Source organism: Nelumbo lutea, chromosome 5 (genome assembly GCF_056320005.1).
Source record: "Nelumbo lutea isolate HS-2025 chromosome 5, American lotus-T2T, whole genome shotgun sequence".
NCBI classification, from domain to species: Eukaryota; Viridiplantae; Streptophyta; class Magnoliopsida; order Proteales; family Nelumbonaceae; genus Nelumbo; species Nelumbo lutea.
This window is the reverse complement of record NC_142688.1, coordinates 48,485,359-48,508,361: the sequence shown is the minus strand read 5'-3', so window position 1 is coordinate 48,508,361 and position 23,003 is coordinate 48,485,359. Positions and strand designations below refer to the sequence as shown.

General features: G+C 40.5%; 1 protein-coding gene and 1 long non-coding RNA gene across 2 annotated transcripts; both read left to right on the top strand.

Annotated features, from left to right (window-relative positions):
- Positions 1 to 713: 713 nt before the first annotated feature.
- Positions 714 to 15,915, top strand: LOC148852240 (uncharacterized). Its single transcript, XR_016099772.1, has 3 exons — positions 714 to 795; positions 15,247 to 15,408; positions 15,661 to 15,915. It is a non-coding gene; the product is annotated as an uncharacterized LOC148852240 (long non-coding RNA).
- A 74-nt stretch (positions 15,916 to 15,989) lies between these two features.
- On the top strand, positions 15,990 to 22,792 carry LOC148852239 (wall-associated receptor kinase 5-like). The gene is made up of 5 exons (XM_088945761.1): positions 15,990 to 16,455; positions 16,747 to 16,914; positions 19,242 to 20,096; positions 20,610 to 20,771; positions 21,627 to 22,792. The coding sequence occupies exons 1-5, from the start codon at positions 15,990 to 15,992 to the stop codon at positions 22,790 to 22,792; spliced, it is 2,817 nt and encodes a 938-aa protein (XP_088801887.1).
- The last annotated feature ends 211 nt before the right edge of the window (positions 22,793 to 23,003 follow it).

Below are 23,003 nucleotides of genomic sequence, written 5' to 3'. Positions count from 1 at the left end.
CCCGTTTGGCCTAGTGGGAGATGATCCAACCTGTTTCAAAAATGATGACTTCAAGTTATTCTGCGACACTGCCATCCTTCCTCCAAAATTGACGTTTTATGGCGATTATAAGGGAGATGAGCATACCATTCTCCATATATCACTTGATGCTCATCAACTAACGACTTCCATTCTGGGAAGTGCCAAATGTTACGTGGGTGCAAATAAAGGCCTGGCGGGTTATAGCATTAGATATTCTTTTCCAAACACATACAGGCTCTCCAATACCAGAAACAGATTCATGGCAGTCGGTTGCGACACGTATGGCGACTTGGATGATTACGAGGGCTCTAGTTCATGTGGAATGTCGATCATCGTGCTTGAACGATACCAAAGTGACAGCTAGTTCATCTTGCGGTGGCTTTGGTTGCTGCCAGACAACCATACCAAACGATCTTAATGATTTTGAAGCAAGCACAAGGAGCCTTAACGACTTGGCATACACAAGGAACATTAGTAGATGTGGGTTGGCTGTTCTTATGTCCGACGCCCAGGATTCATTATTTGACTCACAAGTTTCACATCTCTGGGACATAAGAAACGATGTGGAACACCTTCTAAATGTCGGGATCAACACTTCCATAATTCTGGACTGGGCAATTAGAATGCAGACATGCGATGAAGCACAAAGAGACGTGGTTGGTTATGCCTGCGGGAGCAACACCTATTGCACTAACTCCACAAATGGCGTTGGATATCTTTGCAATTGCCTGCCAGGTTATCAAGGGAATCCCTATCTCCACGATGGATGCCGAGGTATGGTATTAAGTTCAAAGAATTTATCTTCTTTTACTTTAAAATTCAAATACAAATATTAAAATTATGAAAGTAGCATGACAAATGCCTTGCTAATTCAAATACAAATATGAAAATTGAATGATAATAAATGCATTATTGTTATTGACGTACGGAAGTCGCTAATCAAAACCATTGATCTGGTAAGGGAATTCTTTGGATCGCCCATGTGCTCATGTCTTACAGTTTACTCTTGTAAGGATGCCAAATGATCGAGTTCTGTATGTATGGGTTTTGCAACCCAAACCCGATCTGAAGGCAATCCAACCCGACTTGACTACTTGGAATAGGTTTAACAAACCCGACCTGACCCATCCAAATAACAGTACCAGTGTTTTTAGCTAAGGTTATATCTGTTTTCTTGTTCATGCTCAGTTTGGGAAGAGTAGAAATGTATACATGTATTGCATGTTATAGTTTTAAATGATAACAATAAATAAAACAATAATTGTAATAATAATTTTAATGTTCTTATCAAAATCCGTATAATAAAGACAAATAATTAAAGCATAGTGTGTATTAGTAAAAACATTGGAAATTATAATAAAATACTAAAAATGCAAAAACAATACATGAAAATTGAAAGCTGAAAAGCACCCTTTTCCTCTAACTTGCCATTCAAGAGTGATTTGGTTATGAAAATTATTATTTATGTGGACACCTCTAAGAAAAGTTAACGGGTGCACTAAGGGAAGGTAAGTTTTGGAAAATAAAAAATTATTGACATGGTAAATTTCAGACATTTTGAAAAGTTGTGGTGAGTTTAATAGAAATACTAAAAACTCATGATGATTTTTAGACAAATTCCCTTAAAGTATTTAATAAATTTTATAATACTTCTTATAATTCTTATTTTTATTATTTAATTCATGGCATCAATGCATCACAAGCTGAAATTAAAATCTATATATACTACGGAGATTGAAGAAAACGCATTAGTATTTATTTGTAAATGTTACATCTCAGTTGCAGATAATTGAGTCCTGCATGATTTGTTATGGGTAGAAAATGGGCATATTTGGAAATTCAATCGACTATATGAATGAAGTATTTCATTGTGAGCTAGCGAGCCCATAAAGTTCATGGAGATATGGGCCTAGATCTGATGTGGTGGTACAATTGTGAGCCCATAGCGTTTTTGGGTAGCCTTCATAGGTACTATTGTTAAATTACTTGAGGATCTCTAATTATGGGGACTGGGGAGTGGTGGTTCAGGTAGATTCTACCCTTAAAAGAAATGTAAACCTTCATTGAAGTGCCAAGGGTCCACTACTATCCGAGTTTGACATAGATGTACTAATTGCCGTATACTGTTGGAGCTAGCAAATTCCTCTCTAATGGGTTGAACTTAATTGAGAACGGGCCCTAAAACAACAAACCCAATGTTTTCAACCCATCATTGACCCAGCTAGTCAAATCATTCGAATTGTCACCCAGTCAGGATTTTAGGTTCGGTTTAATCAAAGACCCATTAAACAGTCAAAAATTGTTGCTTTGGTCAAGAAATGTTTGATCTGGCCAATTTGACCGTTGATCAATTCGACCTGATCACTTGGTTACGGGTTGCACATTTAATGTATACAAAATTTCGGAGGCCATAACTTTGCACTCCAATGTCTGATTGTGGTGATTGTTTTTCTTTTTCTTTTTCTTTTTTATTTTAGGTAACTTTTTAAGATCTATGCATTCCAAGGAGCCATACACACCTTGCCCCACAATTTTTGCAAAAGAAATAACACTTTTTTTGGCCTCAAATTTCAATTTTTAACATTTTTTATAAATAAAAAATTAAAAACTAAATTAGAAAAACATAAATTAAATATAAAAATATATATAACATATCTAAAATATTTCTACATTATTTATTGATAAGATATATACATTTATAAACATATATGTACACACACACATATATATGACGTAACATGGCTTGAACCATTCGACCCCACTAGTTGAACCAGTGAACCATGACTTGGAGGCAAAACGGTTTGGCCTCTAGGTCAGTTTTTAAAACATTGAACAAACCAGCCCACTAAAGAACAAGAGGCATTTGGCAGAAGAGAACGTGCCTGTATAAGTTTAACATGGCTTGTAACACCTCGTGAATGTGATTGCGCTAGTCTTCTACGCATGTTGTTGCTGGACTCGCATCTTTATAGCTTGGAGTAGTGCCATGAATTGAAGCATCCTTTTTTGGAAAAAACAATGTAACTAGGACTTCCATTCAGCACTATAATAGGTTGTTGGTGGCTCTTCTTTTTCCTAGTTTTCTTTTGCTTCTCCTTGTAGATGTGGTGGTAAGGCTAAGTGTGGTTGTCTATGTGTTTCTATTGATACAGAGTCATGTCTTCATTAAGACATAAGGACATTGTTAAGGACATTGTTAACATAAGGATTTTACTCCTATTCGGAAAGGGGATCTTCGATTCGGTGTTGGCTAACATAAGGACATTGTTAAGGGTTTGCCACGTGTCTTATGAGATCTTCCTAAGGCAAAGTTTCCTTTCATCCGAGAATTCTCATACTACACGTGTGTTACTTCCCTTTATGGGTCTCCTGTAATGGCATAGTGTGGCTGGCATCAGAACTAATATGACATGTCCCTATTTGATCCTATTGGATGTCCTAGTACAGTTGAATTCAGTTGATGGTATTTTTGTCCATTGTAGGATTGTGATGGTTTCGAGCTAATCGTAGGTCTGTGACGAGTTATGGACCCATTGCGGTTCCACATTGGCTTGTTTATCACCTTAGATGTTTTTGTGATTCCAATTTGGTATCTTCATCATAGTTGTAGTGAGGATAGATTACATGTACTTACATTTAGGCCCTTGCTTATTAGTAAGAGTGTTCTTATCAATAAGCATTTCTGTGATTGCTGCATTTTAATATTGGCTAGAGTATTGTGATCGACACATGGGCAAAGGCTGTTTTTTGGTTCATTTTAAGTTGATCGCTGATTTTTTCTTAGGTTTTGTTGTCGTGTGTGTGCTCCCAACAACTTTGGCTATTGAAGGGAGGTTTTTGCAAAGTTTTGTCTACGTCTTGAGAAAAGGGTGTTACTGTTGGGGTGTATGATTTTGGAGTTTGTTGCTGTTAAGGTTGCTTGACTTTTCATACTATTAGCCCCCTTCTTTCTTGATGGGAAACATTTTGTCGAGAGGTTGTTTTGGTCATGTTTGGTTTTTCAGCCCCCCCATGTCTTGACAAAATGCTTTTTGTCAGGAAACACTTCGAGTGCATTCATATATTGGCATTATAGTTTACCCTATTGTATCTTGGTGAAGTGTGCAGCTTTTCTAATGTCTTGTGTGTATAATATTATTTTTGGATAAATCTATTTAAAGGATGGCTTCTGTCCTCTTCTTCTTCTTATGCAATATTTTTTGGGAAGGATCTCTTCTATCAATCATGTAAGTGGTACCATGCTATTGTGGTTGTGTATATAGTGGGTCACAGTTAGTCACATGGTTATGTATGTTGGATGTAGAACCATTGTCTCATATTCATTGCTAGTCAGTCACATGTTTTGGCGGGTGTGCCGGGCTTCATGTTTCTTCATTCGGATTGGCTATTATGTGTTGTGGTAGCAGTTTTAAATTTGATGTTTGTGTGTTGCCTTTTTCTATGAATAATAATTTAAATGTGTAATGGCCGGTATGTCAACTGTATGCTAGCGAGTAGCTAGTAATCATTTGTTTTGCCTCCTTACGCCCTGTTTGAGTTGTCAATGTGAATGGGACTACTATAAAGGGTACTATTCACTTCAAACTTTGTCTTCGCATTCGCTTTGCTACTGAAGTAGTTCTGTTTAGTTTTGATCTTCTTGTTTATTTTCTTTTCTTGCATGATTTTTCCATCTCTCGTATCAATGGCTCCTCACAAGCAGTAGAAGGTTGTGCAATCTGATTGCCCCTTCATTGATTTTGTAAGGGATGTGGACACTATGGAACTACTCCCCGAATACGAGTCAGTGAAGATTGTTGGTTGCTGGTCATGGGAAGGTTTTCTAACCTCCCATGCCTGAGTCTAGGGGGAAGGATGGCATGTTTGACATGGTGGAGGTGAATGAGGTTGCATGTTTTTATGGTCATTTGAAGCACACTATTTACTTCAGTTGTTCTAGACTAAGCACTAATGCTTCTAGGTCCTTAATAAATTTCACAGCATGGACTCTTTTCCTCCTAGAAAACCCCATGTACTATTGGTTGCTCCAGAGTGCCAGGTTATTAAGATTTGCAGACTATTTCTTGGACCTTCCAGATAGAGAAGGGGTGGATTATATGTTTCCACTCTTGTCCCATTGGTGTTGCCGGACACATACGTTCATAGGTGCATTCAGTCAGTTCAGTGTCATTGTTGACGACATGGCTGTTCTGCTTGCATTACCGTTGGGTGGTGCTATTTCAGCCGACCATCCTCAATACGCCAAGTTCATTCCCAATATCTTGACCTATCTATATACAGAGTTGGGGAAGAGCTCAACATTTACAAGGCACAGGTAGATGAATCGACTGCCTGGGGGAAATGACCCCTCAAAACCTAGATTGGTTTCTGGTTTGAAAGCACGGGACCAATAGATGTTATGGCCAGAAAGACAGATGGTCAATGTCATTTCGCAACATTTATTCTCTATGTTGTGTCATGGTTTTTTTTCTTGGGAACCCTAACTGTGGCCTTAATACCATCCTGGTTCCTCTTGCGGTTGTTCTAGTTTGTGGTCATCAGCTTTCATTGGCTTCGATGTTTCTTGGATATTTATATGTCCAGATGGTTGATATTATTCATTAAACCATGGACTCTAGCTATAAGTGTTGCTTATCATATGTGTTTTCCCCTTTTATGTTAATGTTCATTTGCAAGCACTTGTAGCTAAGCGTCACTCCTTAGTGATTGTCACAGTTATCTGTTATTATCGCTATGTTAGAGGGTGATGGTTATGAGGATGTGTCACTAGACATTTGTCGTGGGATGAGGTGTCTCAATGCTAAGAGAGAGAAGTGGTTTGGCATTGATGAGATAGAGTAGAAGTTTGCTTCTCTAGAGAATTTTGTTTCTCGTCCATATGCTCAGCATGCCTGCCATGCCTTTCTACATTGGAGTGAGTGTTCCTGAGGGTAGCAATCAATAGTGTGTAGTGGATGTCGATAACCCTATCATTTGGGCTGCTCGATTGTATCTTAGACCCCAGAGTGGCTAGAGAATCAACATATCTATTCTTGGCCCGATTCTGGTCTTCGTAGGTTATCTCCAAGTATTTGGTCAATTTTTGGATCAATGTTCTATATGACAAGATTGTCAATTCTTTTACTGTGGTGTGACCCCCCATTTGTCCAATTACTATCGTGGAATCTCCTATGAATTTTACTTTCTTTCCTTTGGAAACCCTTGCTATTGTTAGACCCATCACCGGTGCTTCATATTCTGTGATATTGTGGGAGTAGGGGAATTGCAATTTGAGGGAGTAGGCTGAAGTCTATCTGGTAGGTGAAGACAATATACCTCTGGTTCCTGTAGAGGAATTGGAACTACTACCATCGAATGTTATAACCCATCCTGCCTTCTCTACTGCCGCGATGAGGGGGAGGTCTTTGGGTATCTCTTCAGAGATGGGGAAATCATCACTAGTAGGAAAAGCAAATAGGAGGTTTGCGACTGCTTGACACTTTATCACTCTAGTTTGGATGTATTCGATACTATACTCAATCAGCTTCATCATTCATTCGACCAATCTTCTAGAGAGTAGGGATCTATCAATGAAGTACCTGATTGGATCACACTTTTATGTAGTAAAGACTAATGCTAGACACTATTATTCCATGTGTAAGTAGATGTTCTCTATTGGTTTCAAAGTTCTACTCGCATAATAGATGGGCCACTCGACTTTTTCATCATTCTCTTAGGCTACCAAACAGCCTATGGCTTCTAAGTTAGATGTTATGTATATCCTGAATTCTCGACCACCATTTGGATGGGAAATGGTTAGGGCTTTGGGTAGAGATCACGATTACGAAATCATGATTCAGCCACTAGTGATAGCTACACCATCTTCTTCCATGCTTTCCCTTCTCAGGGTTGACTCCTGCTAGTGGTGGTTGTAGGTTGATTACAAGATCTTCCATGAGCTTGCCCATGATCGTCACTTCATTATTGGTGTAGGGGAATGGAGGGGGTGTTGGTAATGGGCCATTTCATCATATTTAGTTGTCGTTAAGATAGTAATGCCCTTGGCTGGTTTCTCTAGTATTTCGGGGTCTATGATCGATGACATATGTCTCATTGTTAGTGTACTATAGCTCTGATGAAGCTAGCCATGATTTCGGGTTGGTGATAGTCTGTGCTATTCTCTCAATGCATTTCCAGAGTTGGTTGAATGTTTCAATCTCGATGTTCTCGATCCCAATCCTACATTTTGGGTCTGCGATCAACGACATATGTCTTGTTCTTAGCATACTGTAGACCTAATGAAGCTAGCCGTGATTCCGGGGTGGTGACAGTCTATGTTGTTCTCTCAACACATTTCTAGAGCTGATTGAATGTTTCAATCTTGATGTTTTCGATCCCAATCCTACATGTTGGGTGCATCCTCTGGATGCATTGTTCCACGAAGCCCTTTTCTGTTGTGTGCCCTTCAAAGACCGAGTGTGTCAGTTTTTGAAATCGTATGACATATGCCAATAGGTCTTCCCCAACACGTTGTTCCGTGTTGTGTAAGTCCACCATCGTCAACCTCTACTTGAGGGTAAACCACTTGGATAAGAATTTCTTGGCTAACTCATCCCAAGAGTCGATGCTCCCTGCCGTCAGGTTGACAAACCACGAGTATGTTGGCCTAGTCAAGGATTTAGAGAATTCTCGGACCTATTGGTCTTCATCGAAAGAGAACACTCCTAGTGCATCTTCAAACTTGTTGGTGTGTTCCTGTGGGCTCCCCTTCTGCCCATCGTATTGTGGCCACTATTGCTAAGGAACATAACCAGAGGGATATGTTCCGACTCTCTTCCACCAAGCCTTGGACGTACTCCCTTATCTCCATTCGACTGATGGGTGCCTCCACCGTCGCACTACCTGGTTGGACTACACAAGGTTGTTCAACAGCAAAGAAGCAGGTCCTCTACGCCGCGTATGGTGCGGCTACAAGATTGGTTTCAGATGGATGTTCTGTTGCTCTAGGTTTTAGACTCCCAAGATAGCCTACGAGGACGGGTGTAGAAGGGCTAATAGGAGTGAATGGGGAGTGTTCAATCATTATCATTTTTTGTTGGATGCCTCTCATTTTGGCTTGCATCTATTCTAGATGGTCAAAACTCGTACACCTTGTTGGCCAAACAAATTTGCCTTCTCTTTAGTGCCTAACTTGGTTGACACAAACAATAGCCTCCTTTCCATTCCTTTGGTGGCCATGTTAACTTCTTCCAAGGGTTCCTCCACTATGCCATTCGAATCTTGCATGTGCTTAGGAGGTGTGTGTATTTCATCCAGTATTCCCTTGTTTTCTTAGAATTGTCCTCTTATTAATACTATCTCAGTATTTCTCCTATCATTATCATATGTTTTAAGGATATTAGTTTGTGTATTCTCGATGCTATTTTGTTTTGTTGTGTATGTTCAGGTTCTTCTTGCGATGAAAGCATCATGATATCTTTGTATAGTGGTTTCACAGTTGGTCTTTTAACACAATAGTTTTGAATGAAACAATGTTTAGAGTGCATATGTGTACTTATTTTCCTCTTTTATTTTAAAAAGCAAACCAATTACTCTGATTAAAAGACAAGACAGGGTAATACGAATCATACCTGTGAGACAACTTTCCTTGTAACTAAGATGTCGACTTCTTCATATTCTTTCACAATGGTGTAGTAACTCTTTCTACTTTCGCCTGTCACCCATACACACCTAGATCGCTTTTTTCTCTCTGAGGTTGTCAGAGGCTCATTCATTGGGTTCGACAATCGCATGATTTCCACTTTGGCCACTTGAGTTTCCCTTTTTTCAGCAAGCTCTGTGTAGTACATGGCATCTTGCAGGTGTGCTTCCAATCTATCAAATGGGACATGGGTGATTGGAATCCTGATGGTGCAGCCCTTATGCTTGACCCAGCAAGTTGTGGTACGCCATTTTCTTATATATCATCTAGAAATCATGGTTGATGAAGAAAGGCCCAATAGCTACTGGCAATTCAATCGACCCTTCCGTGATAGATGCATTCCCATTAAAATCCATGGCCTCCTTAGGTAGCCCTCTGATAGTTTCCTTCAATATATTCATGAGTTTCAAGGTGTGGAGGAAGATTTGGTTTACTGAACTTCCTTGGTTAAGTAAGGAGCACCGCATCTCATACCCCCTATTTTGGCTATGATATACAGGGGCTGGTTGTTGTTGGGGTTTGTGGCCAACACGTCATCTGGGATGAATTCTACATAGGACTTTCTTATGCAGTGTGGTTCAAATAGTCTCCTAATAGCTTTCACCAATGCCATGATGGCGAGTTGTTGCACCGTGGCATTGGCCCCTTATTTGTTGAGGAACTATTACAAGTTCAGGTTCTGCTCAAACCGTTGTGTTAACACATCTACATGATCGCCTCCTAAAGATCCGACCATGTTTATGCTACCTCCTTGCTAGTGCAAGGGGTGGGGGTTTGTCTCTACCTATGTTGGCTTCTTTTTAGCAAAATCATCCAATTTCACTTTTCTATGCGAAGAGCCGCCAGAGGGTGAAGCAATCTACTAGATCATGATTCAGCCACTGGTGATAACTACACCATCTTCTCCCATGCTTTCCCTTCTCGGGATCGACTCTACCTACTGGTGGTGGTAGGTTGATTACAAAATCTTCCATGAGCTTGCTCATGATCGTGATCACTTCACTATTGGTGTAGGGGAATGGAGGGGGTGTTGGCAGTGGGCCATTTCATCATATTTGGTTGTCGTCAAGATAGTAATGCCCTTGGCTGGTTTCTCTAGTATTTTGGGGTCTATGATCGATGACATATGTCTCATTGTTAGTGTACTATAGCCCTGATGAAGCTAGCCATGATTTCGGGGTGGTGATAGTCTGTGCTATTCTCTCAATGCATTTCCAGAGTTGGTTGAATGTTTCAATCTCGATGTTCTCGATCCCAATCCTACATTTTGGGTCTGCGATCAACGACATATGTCTTGTTCTTAGCATACTGTAGCCCTAATGAAGCTAGCCATGATTCCGGGGTGGTGACAGTCTATGTTGTTCTCTCAACACATTTCTAGAGCTGATTGAATGTTTCAATCTTGATGTTTTTGATCCCAATCCTCCATGTTGGGTGCATCCCCTGGATGCATTGTTCCACGAAGCCCTTTTCTGTTGTGTGCTCTTCAAAGACCGAGTGTGTCAGTTTTTGAAATTGTATGACATATGCCAATAGGTCTTCCCCAACACATTGTTCCTTGTTGTGTAAGTCCACCATCGTCAACCTCTACTTGAGGGTAAACCACTTGGATAAGAATTTCTTGGCTAACTCATCCCAAGAGTCGATGCCCCCTGCCGTCAGGTTGACAAACCACGAGTATGTTGGCCTAGTCAAGGATTTAGAAAATTCTCAAACCTATAGGTCTTCATCGAAAGAGAACACTCCTAGTGCATCTTCAAACTTGTTGGTGTGTTCCTGTGGGCTCCCCTTCTGCCCATCGTATTGTGGCCACTATTGCAAAGGAACATAACCAGAGGGATATGTTCCGGCTCTCTTCCACCAAGCCTTGGACGTACTCCCTTATCTCCATTCGACTGATGGGTGCCTCCACCGTCGCACTACCTGGTTGGACTACACAAGGTTGTTCAACAGCAAATTAGCAGGTCCTCTACGTCGCGTATGGTGAGGCTACATGATTGGTTTCGGATGGATGTTCTGTTGCTCCAGGTTTTAGACTCCCAAAATAGCCTGCGGGGACGGGTGTAGAAGGGCTAATAGGAGTGAATGGGGAGTGTTCAATCACTATCATTTTTTGTTTGATGCCTCTCATTTTGGCTTGCATCTGTTCTAGATGGTCAAAACTCGTACACCTTGTTGGCCAAACAACTTTGCCTTCTCTTTAGTGCCTAACTTGGTTGACACAAACAATAGCCTCCTTTCCATTCCTTCGGTGGCCATGTTAACTTCTTCCAAGGGTTCCTCTACTATGCCATTCGAATCTTGCATGTGCTTAGGATGTGTGTGTATTTCATCCTGTATTCCCTTGTTTTCTTAGAATGGTCCTCTTATTAATACTATCTCAGTATTTCTCCTATCATTATCACATGTTTTAAGGATATTAGTTAGTGTACTCTCGATGCTGTTTTGTTTTGTTGTGTATGTTCAGGTTCTTCTTGCGATGAAAGCATCATGATATCTTTGTATAGTGGTTTCACAGTTGGTCTTTTAACACAATAGTTTTGAATGAAACAATGTTTAGAGTGCAAATGTGTACTTATTTTCTTCTTTTATTTTAAAAAGCAAACCAATTACTCTGATTAAAAGACAAGACAGGGTAATACGATTCATACCTCTAAGACAACTTTCCTTGTAACTAAGATGTCCACTTCTTCATATTCTTCCACAATGGTGTAGTAACTCTTTCTACATTCGTCTGTCACCCATACACACCTAGATCGCTTTTTTCTCTCTGAGGTTGTCAGAGGCTCATTCATTGGGTTCGACAATCGCATGATTTCCACTTTGGCCACTTGAGTATCCCTTTTTTCAGCAAGCTCTGTGTAGTACATGGCATCTTGCAGGTGTGCTTCCAATCTATCAAATGGGACATGGGTGATTGGAATCCTGATGGTGCAGCCCTTATGCTTGACCCAGCAAGTTGTGGTATGCCATTTTCTTATATATCATCTAGAAATCATGGTTGATGAAGAAAGGCCCAATAGCTACTGGCAATTCAATCGACCCTTCCGTGATAGATGCATTCCCATTAAAATCCATGGCCTCCTTAGGTAGCCCTCTGATAGTTTCCTTCAATATATTCATGAGTTTCAAGGTGTGGAGGAAGATCTGGTTTACGGAACTTCCTTGGTTAAGTAAGGAGCACCGAATCTCATACCCCCTATTTTGGCTATGATATATAGGGGCTGGTTGTTGTGGGGTTTTGTGGCCAACACGTCATCTGGGGTGAATTCTACATAGGACTTTCTTATGCAGTGTGGTTCAAATAGTCTCCTAAAAGCTTTCACCAATGCCATGATGGCGAGTTGTTGCACCGTGGCATTGACCCCTTATTTGTTGAGGAACTATTACAAGTTCGGGTTCTGCTCAAACCATTGTATTAACACATCTACATGATCGCCTCCTAAAGATCCAACCATATTTATGCTACCTCCTTGCGAGTGCAAGGGGTGGGGGTTTGTCTCTACCTATGTTGGCTTCTTTTTAGCAAAATCATCGAATTTCACTTTTCTATGCGAAGAGCCGCTAGAGGGTGAAGCAATCTACCAGATCATGATTCAGCCACTGGTGATAACTACACCATCTTCTCCCATGCTTTCCCTTCTCGGGATCGACTCTAGCTACTAGTGGTGGTAGGTTGATTACAAGATCTTCCATGAGCTTGCTGATGATCGTGATCACTTCACTATTGGTGTAGGGGAATGGAGGGGGTGTTGGCAGTGGGCCATTTCATCATATTTGGTAGTCGTCAAGATAGTAATGCTTTTGGCTGGTTTTTCTAGTATTTAGGGGTCTATGATCGATGACATATGTCTCATTGTTAGTGTACTATAGCTCTGATGAAGCTAGCCATGATTTCGGGGTGGTGATAGTCTGTGCTATTCTCTCAATGCATTTCCAGAGTTGGTTGAATGTTTCAATCTCGATGTTCTCGATCCCAATCCTACATTTTGGGTCTGCGATCAACGACATATGTCTTGTTCTTAGCATACTGTAGCCCTAATGAAGCTAGCCGTGATTCCGGGGTGGTGACAGTCTATGTTGTTCTCTCAACACATTTCTAGAGCTGATTGAATGTTTCAATCTTGATGTTTTCGATCCCAATCCTACATGTTGGGTGCATCCCCTGGATGCATTGTTCCACGAAGCCCTTTTCTGTTGTGTGCTCTTCAAAGACCGAGTGTGTCAGTTTTTGAAATCGTATGACATATGCCAATAGGTCTTCCCCAACACGTTGTTCCGTGTTGTGTAAGTCAACCATCGTCAACCTCTACTTGGGGGTGAACCACTTGGATAAGAATTTCTTGGCTAACTCATCCCAAGAGTCGATGCTCCATGCCGTCAGGTTGACAAACCACGAGTATGTTGGCCTAGTCAAGGATTTAGAGAATTCTCGAACCTATAGGTCTTCATCGAAAGAGAACACTCCTAGTGCATCTTCAAACTTGTTGGTGTGTTCCTGTGGGCTCCCCTTCTGCCCATCGTATTGTGGCCACTATTGCAAAGGAACATAACCAGAGGGATATGTTTCGGCTCTCTTCCACCAAGCCTTGGACATACTCCCTTATCTCCATTCGACTGATGGGTGCCTCCACCGTCGCACTACCTGGTTGGACTACACATGGTTGTTCAATAGCAAAGAAGCAGGTCCTCTACGCCACGTATGGTGTGGCTACATGATTGGTTTCGGATGGATGTTCTGTTGCTCCAGGGTTTAGACTCCCAAGATAGCCTGCGGGGACGGGTGTAGAAGGGCTAATAGGAGTGAATGGCGAGTGTTCAATCACTATCATTTTTTGTTGGATGCCTCTCATTTTGGCTTGCATCTGTTCTAGACGGTCAAAACTCGTACTCCTTGTTGGTCAAGATCTCAATATCAACCTGGTCGACAGTTTCCAGGCTAATATGTTCCTCAACTCCTGTGTTAGTGTTGTCAAGGTTGTTGGACTGTTCCTATGGGATTGGGGAAAGGTTAATTCTGTGAGCAGTCATCTCCACGATCAAGAACATAACTAGAGATTCTAATATGGATGTAGTCGTAAGGGCAAGTATGGTGGTCTCCTTGAAAGGAAAAGGGGGGCTAGGAACATGGGTAGGCTATGAGCTTCTATTGACAGAGAGTCATGTCTTCATTATGATCTGAACCCCCTCCGATAAAGGGAGATCCCGTGTTCCTGAAAGGAATGAGCCAATAAGGATTTGACTCCTATTTGGAAAGGGAATATTCAATTCGGTGTCGACTGACAAGGGAACACTGCTAGGGGTTTGCCATCTGTCTTATGAGATCTTTCTAAGACGAAGTTTCCTTTTGTCAGAGGATTCTCATACTACATGTGTGTTACTTCCCTTAACAAGTTTGCTGTAGTGACATGGCACGGGTGGCATCAGAACTAATTTGACATGTTCCTGTTTGATCCTAATGGATGTCCTACTATTAGCGAATTTAGTTGATAGTGTTTTCATCCATTGCATTACTGTGATAGTTTTGAGCTCATCGTTGTTCTATGGTGAGCTATAGATCCGTTGTGGGTCCGCATCAGCTTGTGTGTCATCTTGAATGTTTTTGTGATTCCAATTTGGTATCTTCATTAAAATCACAGTGAGGATAGACAATATGTACTTATACTACTCATTAGGGTTGTTATTGGATCCATAAAATCAATTTGGACATATTGGACGAACCAACAATGGATGGACCAGCAAGACATATTGAATTGGATCACTCTAGAGTCCAGATTTAATCGTTCAAAGTATCTATTTGATCGAATTGAACCTAGTCCAATTGTAATAAGTTTATATTGGATTGGGTTGGATTGAGCTAATATATGGTTCATTGATAGAAGTTAAAAGTATGGGTGTCAATGGACTAGGTTTGAGTTACAATTAATCTTAATTAAAACAAATTTGAACAGATTGGATGGTCTAAACATTGAATTAAACCGATCCAAAATTGTCTAAAATAATCATTGGATTGGATTGAACCTGCTCCATTTATAATGAATTCACATTGGACTAGATTGGATTGGACCAAATCTAGTCCAATTGATACCCCTACTCTTGATCAGTATGCTTTTATTTAGAATAACTTCTTACAACAATGGCTTGGTTCTACTCAAATTATATTTGATGCTACCACAAAATGGGAGTAAGGTCAGTACTGGATTTCCAGTAGGGATGAGGCAGAAGGTCTCACTTGCAAGCACTGAAAAGGAATCGGAGGCCTCGCGGTGTGATCCAAGGGTGAGTACTCCAACTGTTAAATCGACTGAGGGTGTGATCCAAGGATTGAATCTGCCTTGTGTCACGTGCTGTCAGCTGGTGTTGAGGGAGATTTTAAATCCGAATTCGTGGAGTGCAATCTAAAAATCCCATAAATGAAATGATAACATACTCGGATCTCATTAATTTACCTTCGTATGGTCACATTAGCCATCTGAATTTTTAATTTTCTCTTAATCTGAAAAATAAACAGCTTGTAATTTAAAAACATTAATTTGTATGCATAGAATTGGACGGATCAAATGCGAACAGGACATGTGAAAAAGAAAGCAGAAATTACGCATGCGGGGAGAACACCAACTGCTCTATCACCAACAGCAGCCTTGGATATAGTTGCCAATGCATGCAAGGCTATCATGGGAATCCTTACCTCCCCCATGGATGCCAAGGTATGGCTTCTTTCACTCTTTTATGAATTTTGCTTAAAATATCACTATTTAAGTTGGATATACAAAGGTAATTATAAGCATCTTTTACTTCTCTACACTAAACCACCTATTGCTATGGCTTGGATATACAAATTTCACCCCTGCAGTTTTTGAAGAAATCCTTTTCTTTGTTCAACTTGTTCAACTTGAATGAAAAAAGGAAATTAAAATGAGAAAATGATGAGTCGATAACAGCAACTTTGACAATGCCAGATACAAGGCCTGGGTGCCAAAGCAAATGTGGGAATGTTAGCATCCCATACCCGTTTGGCCTAGTGGGAGATGATCCAACCTGTTTCAAAAATGATGACTTCAAGTTATTCTGCGACACTGCCATCCTTCCTCCAAAATTGACGTTTTATGGCGATTATAAGGGAGATGAGCATACCATTCTCCATATATCACTTGATGCTCATCAACTAACGACTTCCATTCTGGGAAGTGCCAAATGTTACGTGGGTGCAAATAAAGGCCTGGCGGGTTATAGCATTAGATATTCTTTTCCAAACACATACAGGCTCTCCAATACCAGAAACAGATTCATGGCAGTCGGTTGCGACACGTATGCCGACTTGTATGATTACGAGGGCGATGTCGGCTGTTGGTCATCATGCTTGAACGATACAGAAGTGACAGCTAGTTCATCTTGCGGTGGCTTTGGTTGCTGCCAGACAACCATACCAAACGATCTTAATGATTTCGATGCATACATATGGAGCCGTAACGACTTCGAATACACATGGAACATTAGTAGATGTGGGTTGGCTGTTCTTATGTCCGACGCCCAGGATTCATTTGAGTCAAAAGTTTCACATCTCTGGGACATAAGAAACAATGTTGAATGCCTTCTTAACGTTGGGATAAGGACTTCCATAGTACTGGACTGGGCAATTCGAAACCAGAGTTGCGAGGAAGCACAAAGAGACGTGGCTGGGTATGCCTGTGGGAGTAACACCTATTGCACCAACTCCTCAAATGGCGCTGGATATTTTTGCAACTGCCTGCCAGGTTATCAAGGGAATCCCTATCTACACGATGGATGCCGAGGTATGGTATTAAGTTCAAAGAATTTATCTTCTTTTACTTTAAAATTCAAATACAAATATTAAAATTATGAAAGTAGCATGATAAATGCCTTGCTGTTTTGTGTCACATGGAACGGGTTCTATACGGGTTTTGTTCGACCTAAACCCGATCCTATGCGCAATAACACGACTTGACTAGTTGGAATAGGTTCACCAAACCCGACCTGACCCATCCAAATAATAATATATACCAGCATTCTTTTTGGGTACGTAGTGGTAGACGGGTCAATTGCTGCCAAGAGCAAGACATGTGAGAAGGCATCTATCAACTATGCATGCGGGAAGAACACCGACTGCTCCAACTCTACCAACAATCGTGGATACATCTGTCATTGTATGGAAGGTTATCATGGGAATCCTTATCTCTCCAACGGATGCCAAGGTATGTTGTCATTTATAACAATTCCAATGGATGCAAAGGTATGTGGTCATTTATAACAATTCCCTGTAAGAGAAATTTAGTACAATTGGAGTAATTAGACTTCCTCTTGATTACACCATCTGATACTACAAGAATTTGATGTCGAACTCCTTTAGATTCTTGATTGGATGAGGGAATAGTCGACGTGTTTGAGTGGTACCGAGTGCTATCAGCGAATTTGATGTCGAACTCCTTTAGATTCTTGATTGGCCTCATCTCCTACTATTCTGTCCTTGATGTTGAGCTTACCTTGGGGATGGTTTCCTACTTCCTTCAACTGAAACACCACCAGCAGGGGTACCACTACTTCTCGGTGAGGCAGCACATCAAGGTGTTGGTCAGGACCTCATCCTCTGTAAAGCACTGGAAGGAGATGTTCTTCTTTGTGTGTTGTCCTAGAGGTTCACCTCTCCTGGCTGTGCTCCAAGAGCCGAGGACTAAGGCATTGCAGCTTGCGTTGGCCCGGCTTACTGAGGAGTAGAGGGCAGCGATAGGTATGATTGAGGAGATTGACGTGATGCGCTACATGTCTTTCTCGATGTTGATCCATGCCAGGCTAATGAGTGAGGAGGCTGGTTTGTTTTGTCACTTCAATTCTTTATTTATCAAACTCTTCTTTTCCGAGCTTACGACTTGTACTGGTTAGGTGCTTATTTAGGTGTAGGTGAGGACGCTATTGCTCAGTTCAAGGGCTTGAAGGAGTACTAGTATGCGATCAACAACTTTGTTGTGCATTCCTTTGAGATGGGATTCAATCTCTTTCGGAACAGGGTGTTATACCATTTCCCCAACATCGGTTTGGTTACATAGGGCTGGGGCCCTTACGATGCTACCACTCCTCCTATAGAGGATAACACTGCAGCCATGGACATGCCTGAGGAGAATGAAGAGGTCGATTGCCCTACCAAGGATTGAAATGCCTGTTGGTTGCTGCTGCTGATACTAGTCTGAGTTCATGTCTTGTTCTACTCCACTTTTGTTGCTGTAGTGTTGACCATTCTTTTTCTTCTTTTCTTGTAGAAACAACTCAATATCCTAAGCCTAGAATTATGTACAAATCTTTGCTAATTAATGGAAGTATGTGATGTAATCGGTTCTGGTCACGTACCATTTTTTTATTTTTTGTTAAGTACCTCATCATTTGACCTGCTCCCAGGAGAGGATGGTAGAGCTCCCTAGTGGCGAACTGCCTGGGGGAGAGCTATGTCGAGCTCCCTGATGGCGAAATACCTGGGGGAGAGCTATGCCGAGCTGGAGATCTTCCTACGATATGCCGAACTACTCTTCTGTACCGAGCTACCCTGCAAGTGGCAAGCTGTGGGGGAGAGCTATGCCGAGCTCCCCGAGCTATGGCAAGCTCTGCCGAGCTGCCTGTGGTGAGCTATGCCGAGCTGCCTGTAAGTGGCAAGCTTTGTCTAGCTTCCCAAGCTGCCCAGTTGTCAAGAGGCTGCACTTGGTTGGCATGAGGTGCCAGGTGTCACAATTTCATTAGAGGGCCAAATCCGCCCTCATCAATTTGCTTTTTGGTCCTGAGCTTGTGTGCTACCCTTTTTCTCTTTCTTTTTAAGGTGCAGGCCTTGGTCTTACCATGGTCGAGGTCAAGAGTGGTTGAGATCTTTTGTCTTCAGCTTGCTTATCTGAAGTGTCTTCCGAGGTCTCATCTCAGGGATGCTTAGTTACTAATCCCAGGAGCTTTCGACTCTTTGTGGACTGGCCATTCCTCAACTATCTCAGGGATGCTTAGCGATGTGACTTAATGTAAAGGATTGGGAGGGATAATGAAGAGAGAGAGAGAGAGAGTTAAGGAGGAGGCGGGAAAGGGGAATGAGAAAGGAAGGCTCCTTGTGGGGGGTTGATTTGAACTCACATAAGATCAGTATTAAATCCTTTTCAAAATTACATAAAAAATCCTTTTTAAACTGGAAAGAAAACAGAAATATGCTTTAACTATGATTTTCAATACCGGACCAGATTGAACGGTTGGAACGAAAAAACCGGGAACTGGTCACCTGACCTGACTGGCTCTGTTTTCCCCCAAGACCGCTTTTTTCTCTAAAACCGTTGATTTTAGTCAGCAAACCATTGAACCGGCCAGTTAATTGTTTGAACCATTCAAACGATTTTGACCATTTTCCAATTTCTTTAATTTTTAAAATTATTTTTGTCAAAAGGAACCGGCCTCAGACTATTCAAACCGGTAACCGGACCCCTAACCGGTTCGGTTTTAAAAACCAAGGCTTTAACCGTGTTCCTTTACCTTGTCTTGTAACAACTGACAATTGCAACAGTCATTCCAACATCTCCAGAGACAGAGCTAGGTTGTCAAAGTAAATGCGGAAATGTCAGCATCCCGTACCCGTTTGGCCTCGTTGGAGATGATCCAAGCTGTTATAGAGATGAATTCAAGTTGTTGTGCAATACAGCCTCTGACCATCCGCAACTGATGATGTATGGCCCTGATTATGATGAATATGGTGACAAAATTGTGTTGAACATATCACTGCAAGGTGAATTAACTTTCTCCTATTGGGCTGCTGTCGAATGTGATATGGGGGAGAAAACAGACAACTCCCGAACCAAAATTCCAAAGGCATACAGATTATCCAACTCCCGGAACAAACTTACGGCAATTGGTTGTAACACACATGGCGTCATGGCTGATTATTACGACCTAGAGTCGTACGCCGAATGCGTTTCATTTTGTGGCTATGACACAGAGGTGACAAATGTACATTGTAATGGCACCGGATGCTGCCAGAAGGAGATACCTGAGGATCTTGGTTCATTTGATATATCAGTTGACATTTACAAGAATGAATCTACAACAGCCTACACTTGGAATATGAGCAAATGCAGCATGGCCTTTCTGTCTGACAAAGACTGGTTTAACTCAAGTGCTTCTAATATATGGAATTCAAGAAATGAAGTGGACTACCTTGTAAACGTTGGGTTCAGAACTCCAATAGTACTTGACTGGGCAATTCGAAGCAATACTTCTTGCGAGGAAGCACTACAAGTGACCAGCACCGACTATGCTTGCGGGGACAACACCAATTGCATAAACTCCAAAAATGGTCCGGGTTATCTTTGCCAGTGTAAGCAAGGTTTTCAAGGGAATCCTTATCTCCCCAACGGCTGCCAAGGTACGGATTCATTATATTCTTTTTTTATTCGTCAGTATTTATATTTAGATACAGAGACAAGTTACAACCTTAGGATCAATTGTCGGGTGCATAAACTACCACTGGCCTAGCCCAAAAGGAAATCCTTTGCCCTTTGATATAGAGACAAGTTACAACCTTCGCCCTTTGATAAAATTATGTCACACGTCCCACAAATGTACCAAAATTTGATGTAACGTTTAGATTGGCCAAAGCCTAAACCAAGCCAAATTATGTCACACGTCCCAAGACCTAATTTGGTTTTCCCCTAGTTCTTGCTAGCATAAATTTCATTATTACTCCATTTCTTCTAACTTCTGTTAATCTTTAAAGCGTTACTAATAAATCCAAGAATCAATATTAATCTGTGGTTTGAGAAAGCCATTGCAATAATGACTCATTTCTTCTAACTTCTGATATTTTCAGATTTGTTGTAAAATTTACAACACTTAAATATTTGAGCTAATGCTTTGTTTATTATCGTTCTTTTGCCAGATGTAAACGAATGTCATGATCCAAAAGGAAATCCTTGCATAGGAACTTGCATTAATACAATTGGATCATACAATTGCCCATGTCCAAAGGGTACGCATGGTGATGGTAAGAAAGATGGGCAAGGTTGCAAGAAAGCTTTCCCTGTAATTAAGGTCATCCTAGGTAATGCTCTTGTCCTTATGCAATTTTCTGCAGGCATGCAATAGCAAATTTCTCGCTTCTGTAGTTACATTTTGATCTTTGAACACACAACACCACCTCAAGTGCAACTTTTCACATGAAAGAAAACGAGTTCTTATGTTTTACAAGCTGACTACAAACGATAATAAATTTCTGTTTTCTAGATTAGAGGTTTGGGAGTGAATTAGAAATGTTATTACTTCAAAATCTATCTCACATTTAAACAATATTTTAGCTAGCAAAATAGCACCGGTTCTCAGTATTGATCCCACTAATAAATTTTAATTTTCTTATCAAAAAAAATATTGATCCCATTACTTTTTTCAAAATGAATACAATGCTGAACAACGCCTAGCAGAGGAGTGCTTCAGTTAACATGAACAATGGATTTCTCTAATTCATCATATGGGATCTATTATATACTTGGTAATAAAACAAAATTGGTATCCAGCTAATCCCTACTATATACAGACCATAAAACATATGGGTCTGCCTTGCCTGCCTCTTCCCTGAGCTCGGTATTCTTGGAACCTCTTGCAATAATATTTCAGATCCACCCTTTTGTATAAATGTCTGCCAGCCATTTTAATTAGCTTCATAGCTACTTCCAGGAAGTCCCTCAATCATGTATATGTCCGGGATGTTGTAAGGGTTAAACCAAAAATCAGAAAAAATAAATATTACATAGATTCTGTCAGCTCTATGATTAGTTTTTCTTTTCATAAAAAAGGTCATTTTATTAGTCAACTTATGAGATGTTGTTCCTTGAGAAAATTACAACATATATAACAGTGGTTATTCTGTCATTAACTAATGATTGATATATATTCTATGCAGGTATAAGCTTTGGCATCTTCTTGTTACTCATCTGTATTTCTTGGCTGTACTTGATCATAAGGAAAAGAAAGCTCATGAGATTGAAAGAGAAATACTTTGAGCAAAATGGTGGCTTCCTTTTACAACAACAATTATCTAATGGAGGTTCAAATCTCTTAAAAATCTTCTCAACCGAAGAGTTAAAGTTGGCAACCAATAATTATAATGAAGAGTGCGTCATAGGCCAAGGTGGACAAGGTACGGTTTACAAAGGCATTTTACCTAATCATCAAGCTGTTGCCATTAAAATGTCTAGAATAATGGATGCTAGTCAAATGGAGCAATTCATAAATGAGGTTGTCATTTTAACTCAAATTAATCACCGCAACGTGGTAAAACTCTTGGGGTGTTGTTTAGAGACTGAAGTACCTTTGTTGGTTTATGAATATATCTCCAATGGAACCCTTTTTCACCATATTCATCAAAACAATGGCATTTTGCTTTCGTGGGAAGATCGATTGAGGATTGCAACAGAAACAGCTAGCGCATTTGCCTATCTTCACTCCAAAGTCTCTATACCAATTATTCATAGGGACATCAAATCCACAAATATATTATTAGATGAAAAATATATTGCAAAAATTTCTGATTTTGGAGTTTCCAAGTTACTTCCTACGGATCAATCTCAAATAACCACATTGGTTCAAGGGACATTGGGATATTTGGACCCAGAATATTTCCACACAAGTCAATTGACAGAGAAAAGTGATGTTTATAGCTTTGGAGTGGTTCTTGTAGAGCTCTTAACAGGTAAAAAACCTCTTTCTTTTGAAAGACCACAAGAACAAAGAAACTTGGCTACATATTTCATTTCATCAATGAATGAAAATCGTCTTTTTGAACTAATTGAAGATCGATTTGTGGATGAGAAAAATGTTGACGAACTTTGTGTGGTTGCTAAGGTTGCAAAAAGATGCCTCAGTCTAAAAGGTGAAGAAAGGCCCACAATGGAAGAAGTTGCAATGGAGCTACAAAACTTGAAAAGGATGAGAAAACAACCATGGGTTCAACCGAAAGAAGAAGAGAGTGTGAGCTTATTATCTGAACCTTCACAATTCTATCATGTTGGTGATACATCTGAGCAGTCTTCTTTGAAAAGGTCTAATGTTCTTTTCCTATCATTATAGCAATATTGAAATAAGGATTTGATCATCTCCATTAAACTATTTATATATTTTATTAGTAGATTTCCATCATCTTATGTATGAGATCCAGTGAATGTAAAAAAGCACATTGAAAATAATGCTTTACTTTCTTCTATGAAAAATAAGATTTCATTTCATGTTGTACCAACTATAAAATCTTAGGAAGCTGATTACAAGAGAATTCTTTCATGTT